This window comes from Microchirus variegatus, assembly GCF_963457635.1.
Source record: "Microchirus variegatus genome assembly, chromosome: 14".
NCBI lineage: Eukaryota > Metazoa > Chordata > Actinopteri > Pleuronectiformes > Soleidae > Microchirus > Microchirus variegatus.
This window is the reverse complement of record NC_139815.1, coordinates 15,040,590-15,060,329: the sequence shown is the minus strand read 5'-3', so window position 1 is coordinate 15,060,329 and position 19,740 is coordinate 15,040,590. Positions and strand designations below refer to the sequence as shown.

The 19,740-nt window shown below is 42.0% G+C and overlaps 1 protein-coding gene across 2 annotated transcripts; it reads right to left on the bottom strand.

The window, feature by feature from the left end:
• Positions 1-15,783: 15,783 nt before the first annotated feature.
• Positions 15,784-18,924, bottom strand: irx3a (iroquois homeobox 3a; the record flags this gene model as incomplete). Of its 2 annotated transcripts, XM_083901270.1 has the most annotated exons (3): positions 15,784-16,516; positions 17,039-18,107; positions 18,706-18,924. In XM_083901270.1, 3 exons carry the CDS (start codon positions 18,922-18,924, stop codon positions 16,437-16,439), a joined length of 1,368 nt encoding a protein of 455 aa, XP_083757396.1. The 2 variants fall into 2 exon arrangements, with proteins under 2 accessions (XP_083757396.1, XP_083757397.1); XM_083901271.1 differs by lacking the exon at positions 15,784-16,516 and having other exon boundaries at positions 17,019-18,107.
• Positions 18,925-19,740: the final 816 nt, after the last annotated feature.

Here is a 19,740-nt window from a genome sequence, read left to right as displayed (position 1 = left end):
TTGCCCCTACATTTATTTCCAACATGTTCAATAAATATACTATATGGCTAATGGCAAAATACGCGGACACGCTGGCATATTGTGTAAACCGTGAGTGAGGAAACGCTCGGCTTCAGGCTGTATTCCATGACAATTCATAAAATAGCCACTCGTTAAAAAAATATCAGCATTTATTCTTCTTCTTATTATTATTATTACTATTAATATTATTATTAATAATAATAATAATAATAATAATAATAATAATAATAAAAAAAGTGTGTGCAAAACAGTAGACTAGTCATATAGTGACAGTCTGCAGGTCACAGTCAGGGTAAAGAAAAACACACATGCAACAGTTATTTGTCATTGCTGACAACTCTGATGTCATGGCAGCTGTCAAGAAAAGAAAGTTACATTCAGAATGTTGCACTGTTATTTGTTTTTGCTTTGTGAGAAGCCACATGCAGAAATGAAAAAGACCAGTCTGAAGCATCATTACAGCTGGAAACACGCAGCTGGATCTTGAATAAAATGAAAGCTATAGTCCTTGAATTTTGAAACAAGTTTTTACAATATTTAAACCCATGCAATAAAACAATAGCAAACACACTGATTGTCACGACCAAACACACTGATTTGCTGGCAAACCTGTCAATATCTGGCCTGCCTACATGCCAGACTTGTTTCCCCCTTCAGACATTTTTCACTTATTGGTGGCTTTCCAGATGTGAAGAAGAGTTCAAGAAATAACTTTAAAAAGTGTTTCAGGAACAAATTACAATCCCAAGCTACAATGCACTCTGGCCACGTTTGCATGCTGAACAAACATCTTTCACAAGACCACATTTTGACAGATATATAATGTGAAGTTTCTTTCAATCACAAATGAGCAGATAGGGTTTAAAAAATAAATGTCAAATAACACCATTATCCTTGTCATTCATGAATTGTGACACGGATGTGCCGGAAACACATGGGGAAGAAAAAAAAACAACACGACTTATATTGATAATATTATGGTTGTTTTACTTTGGACTTACTTTAAACCACTTGTTTAGTTGATCCTGTTGATAAAGTAAGTTATATTAGATGGTTGTAGTTTTAAAAAGTATGGATTGCTGCAAAAATAGTGGCAATAAAACACTTTCTCACAGGTTTTTAAACTATTTTAAGAGACACTCTCTGGTCTGTGATGACTTTGTGAAGTACAAGGTCAAAAGTGACATATGGATTATAAGGAGTGATCATTCCAATATCGAACCAGCTCCTTACATTTGTGTGCAGATAACAAAAGTGTATTAAGCCAAGCTAAGTGACACTATGCTAAGCTATAGAGCACAACTCCAGCCACATTAGTTTAATGGTCACCAAGAAAGGAAACAGTGTGTAAGAGCTTACTTAAGTGTACGTATTTAGCCTGGTCAGTCACGAGGGGAGGGACACAACAAACTTCTCAGAGTTGTGTGACACACGTAACTCAGCCACCAAGAGTCACACATCCCCATGTGTTTGCCAGGCTTTGGGTTTGATTTTCAAGCAGACGTGAAGTGACGGGTCTGGAAGGTTCCCCTGGGGCAGAGGGCAAGCCTGAGTCATGGCCAGAGAACAAGCAGCAGTAGTCAGAGTCCTGGTTTAGAACTGGCAATCTAAAATTATGTTGTGAAACCGTTACCCTTCATTATTTATTCACCATAGACATCTGTCTTGGCAAAGTGTATTGGTCTGTGATTTTTATCACGGGCCTCTCACTTTCCTTTAACTTCTGTCTTCGCCCTTTTTCTTGTTTCTCTATCTAATTTCCCTTTATCTCTGTGACATTCACAGAGATGTCTGCCTGACTGTCTCTTTCCATTCCTTTCTTTCTGCATCTGTCTCTCCTGCCTTTCTTTGAAATGTTATGATTCACTGGCTGTGATCTCTGTAAACTGTCTCCTTGAAGTCTGCTTGTCTCCCAATTGCAACCACAGAATGGTACATCATTTCTATTACATGTAATTTCCTGCGTTTTATAAGGTACATTTACTCACTCTACAATGATGAAGACTGTTCTTTTCTCCAGCTGAGTTCAAAAATATCTGTCTCTTATACCATGGTCGTGTACATGGAAACTATTATCTCGGGGTGGGATTGTGCCAGGAATGGGCTAGTGTGTCTCTGGGTAACATTTTGCAACTTGGATTCAAGTAGAAGGAAGATTGTTTGAATTATAATACCATGATAAGACAATAACATCAATCCTTCTTTTTGTAGAAGACATAGTTTGGCCGGTGCAGCAGTGACACATAATAACAGAGGGCTTCATCATGAGCTGACATTCTTTATAATGTATAATAAACTGTTTAAAGGTGCCTTTTAATGAAGGCATAAAAACTAAGCAAATAACTCTATGACATAAATTAAAGGGCATGTTATGATAAGCTGCAGGAAATGTTCGAAAAACAAAACTTCATTCCTTAAATCATCATAAAACCTAAGCCCATTTAAATGTCTCCACCTGTGTTACCTTTGTGCCATGCAACATTGCAGACGGGCTCAATTACACTGTTATTCTTAATTATGTTTCTTTCTCATTCTCTCTCTCTCGCTTGTCCTCCCAATAAAAAAGAGGCCAATAAATCACTTAGCTGTCTCTGTGGGTTTTGGGGTATTGGTGTTGGAGCATGTTGTCCCACCATGCCAGCTGAGTAGACATGACTATCAAAGCACCCCTGACTCTTAAAAACCAACATGGTGAAGATTACATTTTGGTTGAAGAGACTAATAAATCTTGGCCGAGTGTGGCCGTAGAAGTGGAGAAAAAGAAAAAAAAGCTCTCCATGACAGCTGCCATCTTAGTGATGTGGATCCTTCACTGGGGGGGAAAGGGGAAGCCACATAAGAGGAGGTTTGTGTTAGCACAAGGTAGATGAGGTGCACGGGGGAGTCTGTGGGAGGATACAAGGGGTGCTAACTCTAATATTGAAGCAGCTCTTTACATTTGTATGCAGATAACAATGTGTATTATGATCTACACCAAGGCTATTCAAGGCCAGAACCGGCCCTTCAAGCAATTTGGACTGGCCCGCGGCCCATTAACCCATAAATAATGAATATATTATTAAAAAAGCCAATAAAACCGTTGCTTCGCCTATTTCTGGCACTTGACACTTTGCGTCCCTTTTTGGCAAATACTAGTACAGCTGTAATTGTAGGCAAACCTATGTATGTACCTGAATATTTTGCACTATGAGCCAACTGTAGCGATACCTGTGTCTTGTTGGTACTGTAACTTTTATTTTTTGCAAAAATAGCCTTTTGTGGCCATCGCACCTTAATGTTGTTTATATTGTTACCTCTAATTTTGTAAGAGCCAATTGTGACTGTTATACCCAAATGTTTGTGGTACTGTAACTGTAAACTTTTTGCACTGTACACAAATTGTATTGTACTTGAATGTTGGTGGTTTTGTTACTTACCTTTTTGCACAATACTAGCAGCCATTTCAATAAATAAGTGCTAAGTAATTTATAACATTTTATATCTATTTCTATCCGTTTACTGTACATGCAACACAAAATAGTAGTACTGGGGTTGACCGGCCCACTGGCTGGACAGCCTTCCTAAAAGCTGGCCCTCCGGAAATTTTAGTTGAGTAGCCCTGATCTACACTTTCATCGCCTACGAAGATGGTGAGTCCCAAGTCTAATGAAGTGACGTAAAATCTGTTAAGCATTTGATCTTGCAACTAAAGAACGCACGCTTGTAGATAAAAGTCTTTTAAATTCTTAGGATCTGCAAGTCGGTTCCAGCACGACCCATTAACAAATTTATGGGACGATTGTTTAGATGTGCGGTCATTCAGCTCTCGTTGCTGGATGTTAGCATTAACTCGGGGCTTATTTGGAGTCACTGCAGTGTGTCCACAGCGGTGATCTCTGTTGTTTTTTCATCTCCAGGGCCTGGTTGACAGGAACAACTTGTGTAATGCCATCAACAGCCTGTCGAGGCTAATTAAAACACACATCTACAAATCTGCCAGCAATTACTACACCCAGAAACATTTGGTGCCACTCAGAAAATTTAGGCAGAAAAGGCTGTGTTTACCGTACTAGCTTTTCATTTCTCAAAGTGTTCCCACAAAACAAATACTGGTTAGAGCCCTGTTTGATATAGCAACGTTCATATTTATTTTACCATTTAAATGTTACAAAAATGTAGGCAGTGGGAGACATGATAATGGAATCCAGATTTTGGCTTTATTTAATTTTTAGCTCTGCATGGAGTCATCTCATTTTAGATTATAGCCCTGTGTAAACTGTGCTGTTTGTGCCTCTTAGGGTTGTATTGTGTAACAGTGTTGTGTCCCAGTCATCTGGATATGCTTTGCTGTCCTCAACACAGCACACTCCTGGTCTGCTTCACTCCCAACCCACAATGATCATGCGGTTCATCTATTTCGCCCAGTAACAAAAACAGCAAAGTGGGCCATTTGTATGCAAATGCAGGGGAATGACATTTAAAAGTTCCCGTTCTTTTGCATACAATCAAATCAATAGCACAGGTGGAAGTGTGTGTGTGTCCATGCAAACGTGTTGGATATCTCACACTCTGTAGTATATATATGTTATGAATCAATACTGGTGCCACTCAGAAATATCGGAGATGATCTTTTCAGGCCTTTCTTAGACACCTGGAAACACATCAACCATTCAATTAATCAGATTGTATTTATATGGAACTTTTCATGCAGACACAACTAGGAAGTTTTCAAACTACAACATAGGACAACAGCATTTCCAAAAACTGGGATGTATTAGTGTGTATGTGGCCTGAAACAGCACGCACACAGCTTAAAAGTGCCATATATAAGAATGTGGCCAAAAACGGTTACTACATTCAAATTCAAAATACCGAAGTCTTTTCGGTTTCGTTTTCTAACTGGCAACCCGTGGTTGCGCGGCAGCTGAGACTCTACTGACTGCAATGATTGGTAGACGGCGGTAGGTGGCGCCACATGACAAAACATGATTACAAAACATAACGTGATTTGCAGTCTGCAAAATATTGTTTTTAATGCAAATATTTTGTTGTTTTATTACATAATGCACCTTTAAAATCATGGCTTTTTTGCTTTCTTTGCAAATATATTTGAGTTTGTGTCTAGGTCTATCTGATACAAAGTTTTAGTTGTTTAAAGAGACTGACCTGATTTTACTAAACTCTGATTAAAACCCTGAATGAACAAGCTGCTGTATTAAATGCTGCTGTCATATAAACCTCAGCAACCGCTTTTTTGCCATTTTGTCAGCCAACAATATTGCTAATACTAAACAGCACCTCCATGTAATTGTTGGTGACTTGCCTACGCATTTACAGTTGCCAACATGAACCAATATTTGTGGCATTTGGCTCTGATGGTAATTTCCAAACCTGCCGCAGAATGCACAATGTTTACATTGTATTTGCAGAATGGAAACACTCACTCCCGCAACGTGTGTGTACACTATGCTAGTCTCTGTGTCATACAATGAATAGCATTTTTCTGTTTATTCAGAATTTTTTATACTTGATTTCTTCTTTTCTCATTGTACAATCAAACAATGTGTTACCCTGTTTCAGTACATGCATTTCTCTTGGTTTTGTTTGTGTGGCCATGGAGGACTGTGGCAACCTTTCAAAGCTAAGTAAAATAATAAGTACAATAAAATAATAATAAAACTAATAATAAAAAAAAACACATGATGTTTACCAGAAGATCTCCACCCATTAGCAGGTGTTGACAAAAGTCAATCACAAAGCCAGCGTGACGCACACGGCGCATCACTTGGCATGAGGGAGTTGAAAAACAGGCATCGATGAATGTGTTATTGTTTCGGATGTCGTTTCATGAATCACTCCTTTGTCAGTGGTAAGTACAAGGTAGCTGCCACATATCAAGTTGTAATCACCTGCTTTGATCCTCGTGAGTGGATTAGTGTGTGTTTCATGTTTAGTTTGTCTTAAAACATATAGTTGTCCAATGTTTCATTTTCAATGTAAATATTACATTGAACTTGCGACACCCCCGAAATCCCAAATGTCCACTGTTAGTGCTTTAGAGTGAATTGTGTTCAGTAACGGGGAGAATGCCTTCAATGTAAGTTGTGAAGATGTGTTAATTGTTTTTTAATGTACAGTTGTTTTTGATGATACAGTGTACCTGATGGTTAAAGTGAAAGAGAGAAGTTTCTATTAGAGGACACATGGAGATGGTCCCTGTGGGCCATTGAACTGAGGGGGCTGATGGGGATTAGTTTGGCTGCTGAGGAACACCTGTCTGTCACTGACGGATCCCCCCCTGCCAACCCACAGAAGGATCATGGGAGCAGTGGGCCCCTACATAACTTCCTCTTTCCTCCTCCCCAATAACACTAATGTTTTTTCCCCTGTCTTAACCCTCTTCTGTGGTATTCCTTAGCCTGCATATCTAACATTCTGTGAGGGGGGTTGTGTGGTGCTAGAAGGAGGGTGCAGAAGGGGGGGGGGGGTGGGGGAAAGGGCTGGGACAGTTTTGTTGGATGACCAGCTGTGTGCCAGCTGTGTGCCAGTGGAGCGCTGAGTGGCGTGGAGAAAGGCCTATTATCTCCCACACGCACACACTCTCCCTCATCTTTGACACCCCAAACCCTGGCCCTATGAAATCAGGCAGACAGATTCTGCTAAACCCATCACTCCTCCTTATACATGCATGTGGTCTCCTCATGCACATACCCAGCGATATCCGCACACACTTATTCAGAGGGTGGTGAGAGGGTTTATTTCCCCCCCCGCTCCAATGCAGCCACACACGCGCAGATACACAGAAGGCCCGTGAGCTTCCGTGCCATCCTCCGTGCGTCACCGCGTCTGACACACAGGACTAAACAAGTCATGAGAGCATGGCTCGAATCATCCATACGCAATGTGTGATCTGCCTGTGCTCTCAGTCAGCCAACCCCATTGCACAGCTAGTGGACACCTCTCACTTCTGGTAGGATATGAGCAATTATCAAAAAAAAAAAAAAAAGACCTTTTAGCTCTGCCAGCTGATTGGTGGCCAGCTCCTGCATATGTCTGTAATTCACTCTGACATTTCATATCCTCACTTGTCACAGTCTTTATTGTGCATTGCCACAATATAAACAATAATGATGAAGTAATAATGAAATCGGAGGCAATATAATCATTTTGTTTTCCCACTGCTCCAATGTCCACTGGTTGAACCTGTGGGAGACAGCTGATAAGTGGGCTTTCTTGTGTGGAGTGGAGGTCCCTGGAGAGTGAGCAGAGGCAGCCGGGGGGAGTCTTCCCAAGTCAGCCCAGGGGAAATGGATGACAGTTACACTACCCTCCGGCCAATTAACTGTCATTCTAGCTGTTGGTTTAACTTGCTGACCTTACCTCTTCTTTGCTGTTTGGCTTATCATTTCCGGAATAGGAGACCTCATCTGTATATGTAAAATGGACTGGTGACCTTCAGGAACGGGGAACAAAGGTCACAGTTCATGCGCCGTATATTTCTTTTGCATGACAGCAAATATGCTGAGGAGTCTTCTGGGAATTTGAAGGGAGTAGGAGGAGAGAAGTCCTGTGGGATTGAAAGAGAGCTATCTGTTATTACTTCCAATTACTCCCCAATCTCCCGCTCTATCTACCTGTAAAATGACATTAGATATGCCTGTTCTCATGGTCTCTCGCAGATGAAGGCTGTGCTTCTTGGTGATTAGGCCCACAGGAGCTTAAAGTCCGCCCTCCTTACCCCTTAGTCATCAGCCAACTGAGCGTATTCACAGCTCTGAAGATGCAAAGTTAATTTCTTAAAGGATGGCCCCGACCTTTTGTCTCTGAGAGGAAGCGTAGTCGTAAGTGGGAGGAAACTGCCATGTTTGTCCATTGGTGTGTGTGGGTTTGAGGTAGAAATGTGAATATGGGTAGAGGTCCAGTGAGCGCTGCAGTCTTTGCATGATAACAGAAAGCAGTGGGTTGCGCTAGTCCTTCTGTGAGTGGAGACACACAGTGCCCACCCATTTGTGTTTTCACCGCCCGTCTAAGGGATCAAACCTCGAGAGCCTGCTCAGCTGGAGGTGGCAGGAAGGATTCATACTGAATGCTTGACTTGCTCTGTCACTGTTCTTTCCTGTGTTTCACAGGAATCCACTTCCTTCTTCGACATCCTGACTTTGACAGCCCGAGACAGGTTGACAGTTTTTACATCAGATTAAAATATCAAGCCTTCCAGATGGCAGAATGATTGCTAATGGAGCTCTTGTAATTGGTAATTATTAACTCCCCAATGCTCCCTGAACACATGCCAGTGACTTTCTCGTTCCATCGCGCAAAGACTTTCTGTAATTAGTGGTTGTTTAAATTACCACTATTGCATGTGTCCCATTACAGGGCATAACACAGTGTTATGTTCTGTGAAGACCAGTTGTGTCGTAAAAAGGTGCGAGCTGTCTTGTCTGAGTCACATCAGGGCATACTCTTGCACATACTGTATATTCTACTTGGCAACTTGTGCAACTGTGGTTGTGATAAACTGCCGTCCTTATGTTTTCTCTAAGAAGTCTTCAGGCAACTTGTCTTGACTAGATGAGTGCAATTTCCCAGGAACAGATGAGTGAGAGACAGACTTGTGTGGGAGAACAGAATTTGGCTCAGCAATGCTCTTTTGTGCCTGCATTCGGTTTCCTTATTACGAGGCAGAAGTCTACTTTCCTGCCACTGTACGATCACTCTGTCGCTCGCCATTTAATTCTCGAATAAACACTAACAAAACAAACGCATGCATGAATGCACGCACGCACACACGCAGACACACACACACACACACAATTTGTGGAATGGCTCTCACCATTTCTCATTTGCATGGCAAAGCCATTATCTGGCTGTGTGGTGTCATGCTGACAATGTGCCTGACAACAAGTTTATCTAAGCACAAAGAAAAGTTAAGAAGAATGGAGTACTTTCTCTCACTCCTCTCTTCCTCTGCTTTTTCTTCCTCACACAGTCTCATCCTGCATGACAGAGCAGCAAATCCATAAACCCATGGTAAATACTTTGTAAAAAAACGTCTTTTAGCTCTGTGCCCTCCTTGGTCCGTGTTCCATTTCTTCATAATGTTTTATTTTTACTTAAAAAAAAGTATAATTTACTGTAAATTACTACAACCAAATGTGCTACTGCGATGAGATGTTGGCCAGGTCTTCTTTGGAAAGAGGATCTATGTTCACAGCGGGCTTACCTCAGTTAAACCAAAAAATATAAAATACCAAGGTTGAGCTGCTTGTCAGTATTCATTATTAGTGGCGGATATTGGATTCTATGCAGACACATTTGTGCAGACTTTTAAGCATGGAGGACATGGAGACTATTGGCTGAACTGAGGGGAATCAATAACAGGGGTTACAACTTAGACACTGGTAGGCATCATCATTACACAGTGAAGCCCTCTCACCTGCTGTTATCGACCCCCCCCCCCCCCTCTCTCAGGTTTACAGCAGCAGCGAGCAACACTTGGCTTGTCTGGTGATGTCATACATGCTTGTGTATGTGTGTGTGGTTGTGTGTGTGTCTGGGTTTGTGGCAGCAAGGCAACTGTCTGGGTCATGCAGTAATGTGCTGGGACATGAACATCCTTATCTGCGGTATCCATGTTTCAATAATCAGTTTGTGGTGGTGTGTTGCAAAATAGTGCATGATGATAAGTTGGAGCTGCCGTGTCCAGCGCTGGTCGAGTCTCTGTTGTTTCTGTGTTGTGCTGATAAGCGGTCTCAGCTCTGGCTGGCTAAACAATTTCCTGTACATGGTTTACCCCTTAACTAAGACCACATCACTTCTAAAGAACAATGATTACCAAGGGGGCCGTTTGGAGACACATACCTACCACATGGAACACTGAAATATGTGTTTGATATATTTAAAAACATTCTAACATACAGCAATGGTTTTATCTTGAAGATAAAATAAAAATTATTATTATATGCCTAAATTCCAAAGCAACAGTGTGAAACATCATAGTATCTATCGACTTTAGAATGGTAATAAGTAGTAAAATGTTAGGAATATGATATATTCTAGAAAGGCAGGTCTGGAGAAGAACAGAAAGCACATTCTTACATCCACATGCTCTGTCTTAAAATAAGTGCAGAGCTGTGCGCTCATTAGTTCTTGATATAAGCCCTATTAAAGATGTTTCACGGATACTGAATCAATTTCATTTAGCTGTAAACTGTGAATAGGAATCCAGATCAATCCCACTTCTCATATTACCCAGGAGAGTTTTTTTTACAGAGTTTCACATTGGCTGTATATGCAGACGCAAAAGTGAAAACAGTATATAAAAAGGAACCTCATATCTGCGGTGTGGTGGCACTGATAGGGAGGTGATGGAGTTGGAGCCTGTGAAAATGAACTCAGAGGAATAAAAAAAAGGATGTGGATCAGAGAGATGGACAGCAGCAGTGATCATCGTTAGACTTCCTGTGCACCCCCCCCCCCCACCCCATCAACGCCTTCCTTTGCATTACCATTATTAAAAAAAAGAGAGGACTCTCTTAATAAAGTCTATTAATCACACCGGGGGAGTCTGTTCATCTGTTCGGCCTCTCGTGAGGGTCTCTAATCAATCAAGTTTGCGGGTAATGTATTCATGGGAGATGTAAGAAAGGACTTGTTTGACAGTGTTCCAAGGAGGAAGAATTTATTAAGTTCCCTTCACCAGTCAGCTAGTACTGAGGAGTCATGAATACACCCCCACCATCCTTTCCCCCCTCCCTTGTCCTCGCTGCCTTGCGCTATGAATAAAAAGGCCTTCATAATGTATGAAGTCCGTACAAATATTGGAACCCTCCAAAATATGTCCTCTCATTAACAGTGATGAGTGAAAGCCAGAGTATTGGCATTTGTCAGATACGCTCTGAGTGTAAAGGCACTGTTGTACAAGGCCTCTGCTGTGTCGGATGATGTCGAGACATCACTCTCTCGCAATCCTCTCAAAAGCCAGAGAAAATGTGTCTTATTAGTTCACACGAGGTGGCAAAATTCTGTGCTACAGCGCTGACTAATGTACAAAGCTGAGAAAGTGCAGGGCTGATGGTTTACTGGGGCCTCTGTTAGCGACGTGTGAGTGGAGAGGGTGTGGAGAGGGGACATCAGGCTGGTAAAATCATGCAGCTGTTGGAAGCAGCGATGAGGGCAGGCCGGGCTTTTCTCCATGAACCTGCCTCTCTGTTCATCTTCTCATTAAATGTTTTAGGAGCACATTGACACGGTGAAGATATGAGGTAATTCAGCTTCTCCAACAAACATCCAACAGTGTATTCTGGTCCCTATCATTTTTCTCTTTAAAAAAATAATATTCACAAGCGTACACACTCACGACAATATTGTACGACTTAAGAAAAGTTAGAAACACGCACGTATTAGGGCTAAAACATGTTTTTATAGGGAGTATGCATAAAAAGCCATTATTGCCTTTGCTTTGTCCTGGGGAAGAGCTGAAAGGAGGCTATGCTTGGCTTCAAAGCTGCATTTCCATAATTGCCCTGTAACTTGGGCCTGTCTGCAGGACCTGAAGGGGGCTAAGAAAAGCACAATCTTTCAGCTGAGTGAACGGCAAAGCCCCAACGCCTCTCCCTCTGGCCTGTCGGCCTGTCGCCCCCTTCCCCACTTGTTGCCTTTTGGATTCGGTGACAGAATTCCCCTCTCTAACCTCCATCAACAAAAGGCATGAAATCAGTGCCCTCCCTCTCTCCCACTTCGGCCCCAGAGAATGTCACTCCTTCAGGGCCTTTTGTCCTTTGCTCAGCCCAGGGAAACACAACAACCCCTTCTCTCCCTTCTCCCTGGCTATTGTTTAACATACTGCTGCTTGCACTTTCACTCACATTCTTAATAATGAATGTGCCATAAAACATGTAGGAGACACCGAAGTTGCATATATGTGGCACTGGTGTAATTGAATTTGCCACCTCTCCTTCTCTTTTCTCGGCTCGGAGTGCGACCGCTGTAGCGAACTGCCGCGGAGTGTAAGCCCGTGTATGAAGGTATGTGGTGTGTGTGGGACATGTGTTACTGAGAGTGAATCTCCGCTCCTCCTGTGGTCAGCCAACACACAGGCCCTGCGCTTTGGAAAAGGGCAACCCCTCTCTTGGCCTGGGCAAGCACGGGGAGAGAGGGGGGGGCACGGTTGACAGTGGCTCATAAAAGGATTACTCCACCACACAAAGACAGTGGGCCGCTTCTGAGATCAACTAGTCCACAAAAGGGATGACATTCGTCTGTCTCAGTGGCAGGAGGGGGTGTGGCAGAAGGGTCCCTGCTTTGGGATAGGAGGAGGAGGAGGAGGAGGAGGAGGAGGAGGAGGAGGAGGTGGCACCGGTTTTGGGGTTACAATGACAGAAGGGGTGCAAGAGGTGAAAAAACAAGACTGACCCTCTTTATTTGCAACAGCCTCCTCTTTCACTCGGCACCTCTGGCCCCCTCCATTGGGCCGCTCTAGTGTTTATTTACTCCACAGCTTCTTCCCATTCACACATGCTTCTCTGATGGCTCCAGTGGCCAGACCCTTTCAGCCGCCCGGCACTGCTGTCCACCTTCTCCGGGATCAATGAACACTTCGGGAGACAGATTAAATTTCCTTTTAATGATTCCATCTTTCTCGGATTCACCCCCCCCCCCCCCCTCCTCTCTAAATGGCGCTCTCTGACAGTGCATTACTTTTTCTACACATGGCCTCAGAGTTTGAGGGCGAAAAAGGAGCAGAAGTCAACATTGCTTAGGGCAAGAAAAGCATTGTTATTACATGGGAAATGTAGGACATGTTGCATTGCATCACGTGTGTGTGTTTCCTGGATTCAAAACACCACAGAACTTTCCTTCAATGAGTAAATTATTGTCCAGTTGTGAGAATATTTACCTTGTCACATTTCAAGTGTTTTGTAGCTGTTTTAAACCCTGTAGAAAACACGCTCCTATTATTTTTCAACCTATTCTGTTTGTTTTACTTTGCTCACAGCCTTGTGTTGAGTGCCTCCGTGCTTCTTTAGGCATGTCGAGCACTGCAGTGCTACAGTGTGCCCTGCAGATACCGAGCATTTAACACAGCATGGACCTGAGGAATAATGCGAGGAGTCAATGTTGATTATTGCTCATTAGCCAGGAGAACATCCACTTAACGTGCGAGGGAAAGGAGTGACACGCCATGCCCCACTGGAAATGGTCCCTGCGTAGCTCGGTGCTAAATGTTAGCTAATGCATTCCATTTGTAACGGTGGAGAAGGTTAGACACGTATGCCAACATAAGCGGGCGTGATTACTTTGTTTCTGCAGAGGTATTTTAATCCCTAATTTCATGGAGTGATCAGATGAGAGGCCCTGAGCTCCAGACATGATCACTGGCCCTTCAGTAGCATTTCAATCGAATCTGGCTGATCAAGAGGGGGCTTGTTCTGGGCCCCCTGAGGACATCCTGTGAACAGTAAACCAATGAGCATCCTTAGAGTTTCACATGCTGCTCTCAAGTGCCACATTTTAATCTGTAGTTTCAACTTTAGAACGTTAATTTCATGGTATTTTGTTTTACTAATATTTATAGGGGATTTAATTCATGTAAATCTTAAAGGTTTTTTCTTAGCACCTATTTTTTTTTTTCATTTCAAATGATCAGTGCCAGTCATTTGAAGCCACTTCTTTCAAGAAAGTAGACATCAATATACAAGAATGAAGAAATAAATAAAAAAAATAAAAAGCTGTTCCATCAATCAGCGAGCTGCTGCCACTTATGAATATGCATCTCGCTGGTTATGGGGCTTTCAAGGCAGATAATTGATTAGACAGCAAAGCAACATGGTGAGAGCAGCTCCTGAAGGCTCCGCAGTCTTTGCCTCGGCTGATTTGGGGGTTTGTTTAAAAGCATCCTAAACCTGGAGAGGATACGGCTCCATCGAATCAACGCTTTTCATCTGCCTTTGCTGTCTCGAATCGCAGACATTAAAAGCCATTGTCCTCGCTGGCCATCTCAATCGAGGATTGTGGTTTGTGTTTTAATATTGTTGTTTTAAATACAAAGCGCAACCATAATTCAAAAAAATATTTAAACTATATATAAAAAAGAAATAGAATACGATTTTAATGAATAATAATACAAATATCAACACAATAATAAAGCATTTTCGTTGAAAATATGCGGTGAGTTAAGAAATCCGCGTCAGTCCCTTACTAAAAAATTATATTTTGTTAGAATGTTTTAAAAAGTAAAATACAGTTTGACAGATTTTTACTAAGATGGTTGGAAAACAAGGATTTGCATGAATAAGACTTTCATGTCTCATGCGAGGGTTTCTTTAAAGGCTGGAGATATTTTTGAAATCTTGGTGAAATTTAAATAATGTTATTGACAGCGTTGTTTCCCCCATATATTTTTCCTCTGTTTTTTTTCTCCCATTTTCGTTCTTTTATCTTTTATTTAATCGGACCTGAATTTAGAAAAAAACAAAAAAACAAGAAAGATGGTGAGACGTGTGAAGAAGCTCTTTAGGGAAAGTTCAGAAGAAATTCTTCACTGGCGAGTTTTTTTTTATTTATTTTTTTTAAACCTGAATTTTATGTTTTTGCACATTAAGATAACGAGTGAAATTTAAAAAAAACAAGTATTTTTAGAAAATTGGATTAAAGAAATAGAAGGGTGAATTAAATAAAAATAAAGTAACCTCTTGTATTTAGCATTTAATAAGGTTTTTGTTTTTTAATGGCAGATGCATTGCACTTTGTACTTCATAAAATCACAACACACGCGTTAAAACGTGTGATATAGTGACAAACTGATAAGAATAAATGCTACTATCGAATTCAACATCAAAAGTGAGGAATAAATAATAGTGGGACGAAAAATGGAGAGAGAAAAAAAACCACATGAGAACAAAGTGTGTGTGTGTGTGTGTATGTGTGTGTGTGTGTGTGTGTGTGTGCATCAGAACATGGCCGACTGCAAGTGACTGTAGAGGGAGCTCCAACACTAAGTTTACATAAACTTCCTATATGCAAAGGCTTCACACACACACACACACACACAGACGCACGCACACACATGCAAATGATCACATCACAAGGGGGGGAAACAAAATAAATGATGTTATTATTAGTTATGCAGCGGGCGATATATTATACTTATACCGAAAGAGCAACGGTATCTGAGTAAAATGTATGATACACGTGAGGAGCTATTACAAATTGCAGTACAAATTGATCATGATGGGATCTGGGCATTTGCATTGTGTCGAGGCAAAAATCCATCTTTAGGATCAGCTGAACGAGTCCGAACCAAAGCGATGGCGTAACAGTAATTCATTACCTAAACTATCATCATAGAGCATACAATTTAAGACGAGAATTAATGAAAGAATTATTCATTTTAATGCGCCCGCTGCACCTCTATAGGGATAATCCCACAACATGAATATCCAAATGTATGCCCCAGTACTGGCTAATTAGCCTTAAGTCCCATCCACCATAAAAGTGTGATGAATCCCTCTCGAATATTTACTTATCTGCCACGGAGGATGAAGTCTGTGCCTCAGGCTGTCCATGCACAGACACACACACACACACGCGCGCACACACACACTCCCAAACCAAGGCAATGCAATCCAAGCTGCACTCCACAATAACAGCCACCATCAAAAGCAGCTGTCAAAATACAAGCCCCCGCTCAAAAACAAACAATTTTCCTTAAAGTTGCAGCAGTTCATTTATTAGCCAAAAATATAGTCTTTCTTGTACAATTTAGTTCACAATTATGTACACATTCTTAACTTTATATACAAAAAAAACATTTGAACATCAAATCCTCACAGAACTTACAAAAAAAAAAAAAAAAAAAAAAAAAAAAAGAGAGAGAACTCACAGACTACAGGTTCATACATTATTACATTAGCAGTTTTACACAGGACATGCTTACAATGTAAGTATACAGAGATGCATTATTCTTATTTTACATTCCATATTCAAATAAAAATATGTTTTTTTAAAAAAAGAGGTGATAGGTGAGGGTTTGTGGGAAGGAGAGAGACCGAGAAAGAGAGAGAGAGAGAGGCGAAAGTTGTTCTGGTTGGTTCTGAGGCCTGGGATATACGGGGTGAAACGAAATTTCAAAAAGTAAAAAAAAAAAATGAGTGATGTAAAGAAATAACACAAATAATTGCCTCGTGTGGAGCTAAAAAAAAACAAAAACAACACAACGTATGATATAAAAGTGACAATTGCCTGTAGTTGATTCGCATTGAGCTCATTTGCATGACCAAACAAGTGTAACATAGGCCTTGACGAAATAACACAAGCGCACACAGAGGGATAAAAGAAACAGAATAAAAGCTAAAATAATGGCTGTTTTTTTGTATTGAAACACGTGATATGGCACCGACATTTAAAAAAATCCTCAAAGTTATTAATTTATAGCCTCACAGTTTGTTTGTTTGTTTGTTTTGAAGTGGATGGAAAGCTGTTTTAAACTTCTCTTCTGCAGCCAAGGCACTATTCTCTGAAAACGAGGCAATGGAAATTAAAAATTAAAACTGAGTGAAACTATATCAGAGCCAATCTCGGAGCTCAGTGAAATTTACTGTTGAAAACCATTTTGGTTTAATGGACTGATGGAGGGGTTTTGTGTGTGTGTGTGCGCGCGCTCGCGTGTGTGTGTGTGTGTGCACCGTAAAAATACACAAGCACACATGGATGTGACAATACTAAATAAAATAAAAATGAACAGCTTTCACACAAATCCACGTTTTCTTAAATGCTCTCTGTGTTTTTAAGCAGCCACACACACACACTCTCTCTCTCACACACACACTGTAACACTGTTCATCCATGTGGCCTATACAGAAAGAAACTAAATCCACAAAGAGGCAAATGAAGAAGATGAAGAAGGAGAAGATGAAGAAGGCATAAGAAGGGTCTAAAATAATTAATGACGAAGGGGGAAAAAAAAGGAGGACTAGTGTCTTTGTTTTTGAAGTGAGGCCTATTTATACATGCGCGTCTCAGTGTCGGGAACATGTACCTGTGAGTGGAGTCTCTGAACTATGACTCTTGTCCTCCGTTTGCCTGCTACTGCTGTACAGGGCCAGGCCGGTGGCTGTGGCCTGGTTTGCCAGTCCCAGATAATGGTTCGAGTTCAGTAAAGCCAGCTGATGCGCCGAGAAGGCCCGGTTCGTCCAGTTCTGGATTTTCCCAACGGGACAAGAAGAGATGAGTCTGTGCGGGGTGATAATGGTCTGCGCAGCCGGCCCTGCCGAGTTGCTGCCGTTCATTTGTGGCGATTTGCGCGGATTGTCAGGAGCCGTAGCTGTCTCTGCCAAAGACCAGATCTTTGGCTTCTGGACCGGGGCAGGGTTGTTTTCTGAGGGCGGCGAGCTCACACCGGACACCTGGTTCAGTTTGAGCTGCTCTTCGTTTGGCTGCGCCGCTTTGATGGTCAAAGGAGAGTGATGCTGATGGAGGTGGTGGTGGTGGTGGTGGTGGCCGTGGTGGAAGTGCTCTCCTCCTCTCTCCACGTCTTTGCCATCTTTGCCCTGCACGGCCTTAAGAAACCTCTGGTCGGGCCCTTGTAAATCCTCATAGCTGTCAGAAATCTCAGAGTCACTCCTTCCGTCGAGTTTAATGTCTGAATGCAGGTCGTCCTGGTCGTCCAAGTCGTCCTTGTTCTCGATATTCTCCGTGTCGATGTTCTCCAAGTCGATCTCCTCCTCGTCCTCCCTCTTGTCCCCCTCCTCCCCCTCGTGATCGCTGCTGTAAACATTCCCCTCTTCGTCGGTGCGGTTCCGGGGGGCCCAGGTCATCTTGTTCTCCTTCTTTAGTCTCCTCCTGGCGTTGGCGAACCAGGTGGACACCTGCGTGAGGGTCATTTTGGTGATGATGGCCAGCATGATCTTCTCGCCCTTGGTTGGGTAGGGGTTCTTGCGGTGCTCGCTGAGCCAGGCCTTCAGGGTGCTGGTGCTCTCCCTGGTGGCGTTTTTGGGTCTGGATGGGTCACCGAAATGATACTGGCCGTATGGGTAGAAAGCAGGGTGATGGTGGGAGAAGCCTGGGTGCTGGACACCGGGACTGTCTTTCAGTTCATACTGAGCTCCCTACAAAAACACAAAGCACCAAAGAGCAGAGGATTCATTAGACTCACAGTGTAAACAACTCAGATTGTGTCTGTATGGAACAATAATGTGGACGTGGATTTAATATAACATACAAAAAACAGATTATTACAGGATTAATGTGCAAACAAACAACACTTAAATTCTCATTTGCATCCCAGCAAATTCACAACTTAGGAAAAACAAATAAACCATCGTTAAATGGAAGTAAAATGAAAACTTTATACATGAATGGTTTGCTGTAAACAACACAGTGCATGTGTTTAATTCACTCTTTTCTTTGTCGTTTTTCTCAGTTTCAGGAAATTACGCGGTCACTGTGAACTACGGTGTTAATGTGTTACTTTTTTAACCACTTTTGACTAAATTAGAAAAAACACAACAAAAGATACTACGACAAAGTTCACCACTGCGTGCGCACCAAAAGTTCACACTTCCAAAAAGCGACAATGAATTCTCCCCGAGAGGCCGGTGCACTTTACTTTTATTTAAAAAAAAAAAATCTCCAATGGAATATTAAGAGTTATTGCTGTTTTAAGAGAAAGAACGAAAGAAAGAAAGAGAGAGAGAGTGGACTCACCAGCTGATTGAAAATGGATATGTCGTTGGAGTAGGGCAGAAACGCTCCATAGCCCTGCGCTGCCGCGGCGAAAGGAGATCCATACATAGTGGAGAGGACGTTGGAGAGCGCGCCGGACGGACTGAGCTCTGTCCCGGCCCGGGCATTGTTGGCGATCCCCTGGCGCTCCGGCGGGTATATCGGTCGGATGTACTGATATCCCAGCTGAGGGAAAGACATGGTGGCAGGAAAAGGGGGGGAAAGCTCTGCTGCAATCTCACAAAGCAAGGGGAATTGCCTCGATATCCACTTTTACAGTGTGAGCATGTGAGCAACAAAAGGTGCGAGCAAGGGAAGTCTATATTTCCTCGGGAACAGCCAGTGTAAACGATCCGGTTGCGCCCCTTATTTCTTCCTCTTCTTCTTCTTTCCACCCTCACTTCCCTATTGATCTGGATGGACTAAGGTCAGGTCCTTACAGATTGCTTTAGATTATTGGGACTCCCTTGCTCAGATTGACATTTCTAGTCGTTTAGAAGCCCCTCCTATTTCTCAAATCTCACCCCTTTTACACACACCTCCCTCTCTCTCTCTCTCCCTCTCTCTCTCTCTCTCTCTCTCTCTCGCTCTCTCTCTCTCGGATAAGTGCGTCTCGAGCTCTCATTTGAATGGAGTTTCAAGTCTCGTTTTATGGCTCGATAATCTATTTCATTTACGTGTTTGCGTTTGTCCTGCAACTACATATTTTTCGTGTTAATTGTTTTAATTAAATTTTTGTCCGGCTATACAACAGCACGCATTATGGATCCAGTGACTAACTTTTTTTTTTTTTTTTTTTTTTTTTTAAATCTGCAGATTCCTTTTTAATTCACAGAGATGTCTTTGATTAAATCCAGTGTGAGATTATTTGTTTAAAGACGCATTAAAGCAGGCCATTTGGGGCAAAATTGGGACATTTAATGTCCTTGAGTTAACAGTTTATTTTTTACTTTTTTTACCTTAACAGCAAGAATCAATAACATTAAATAAAACAAACACATAATTATAAAACAGTGA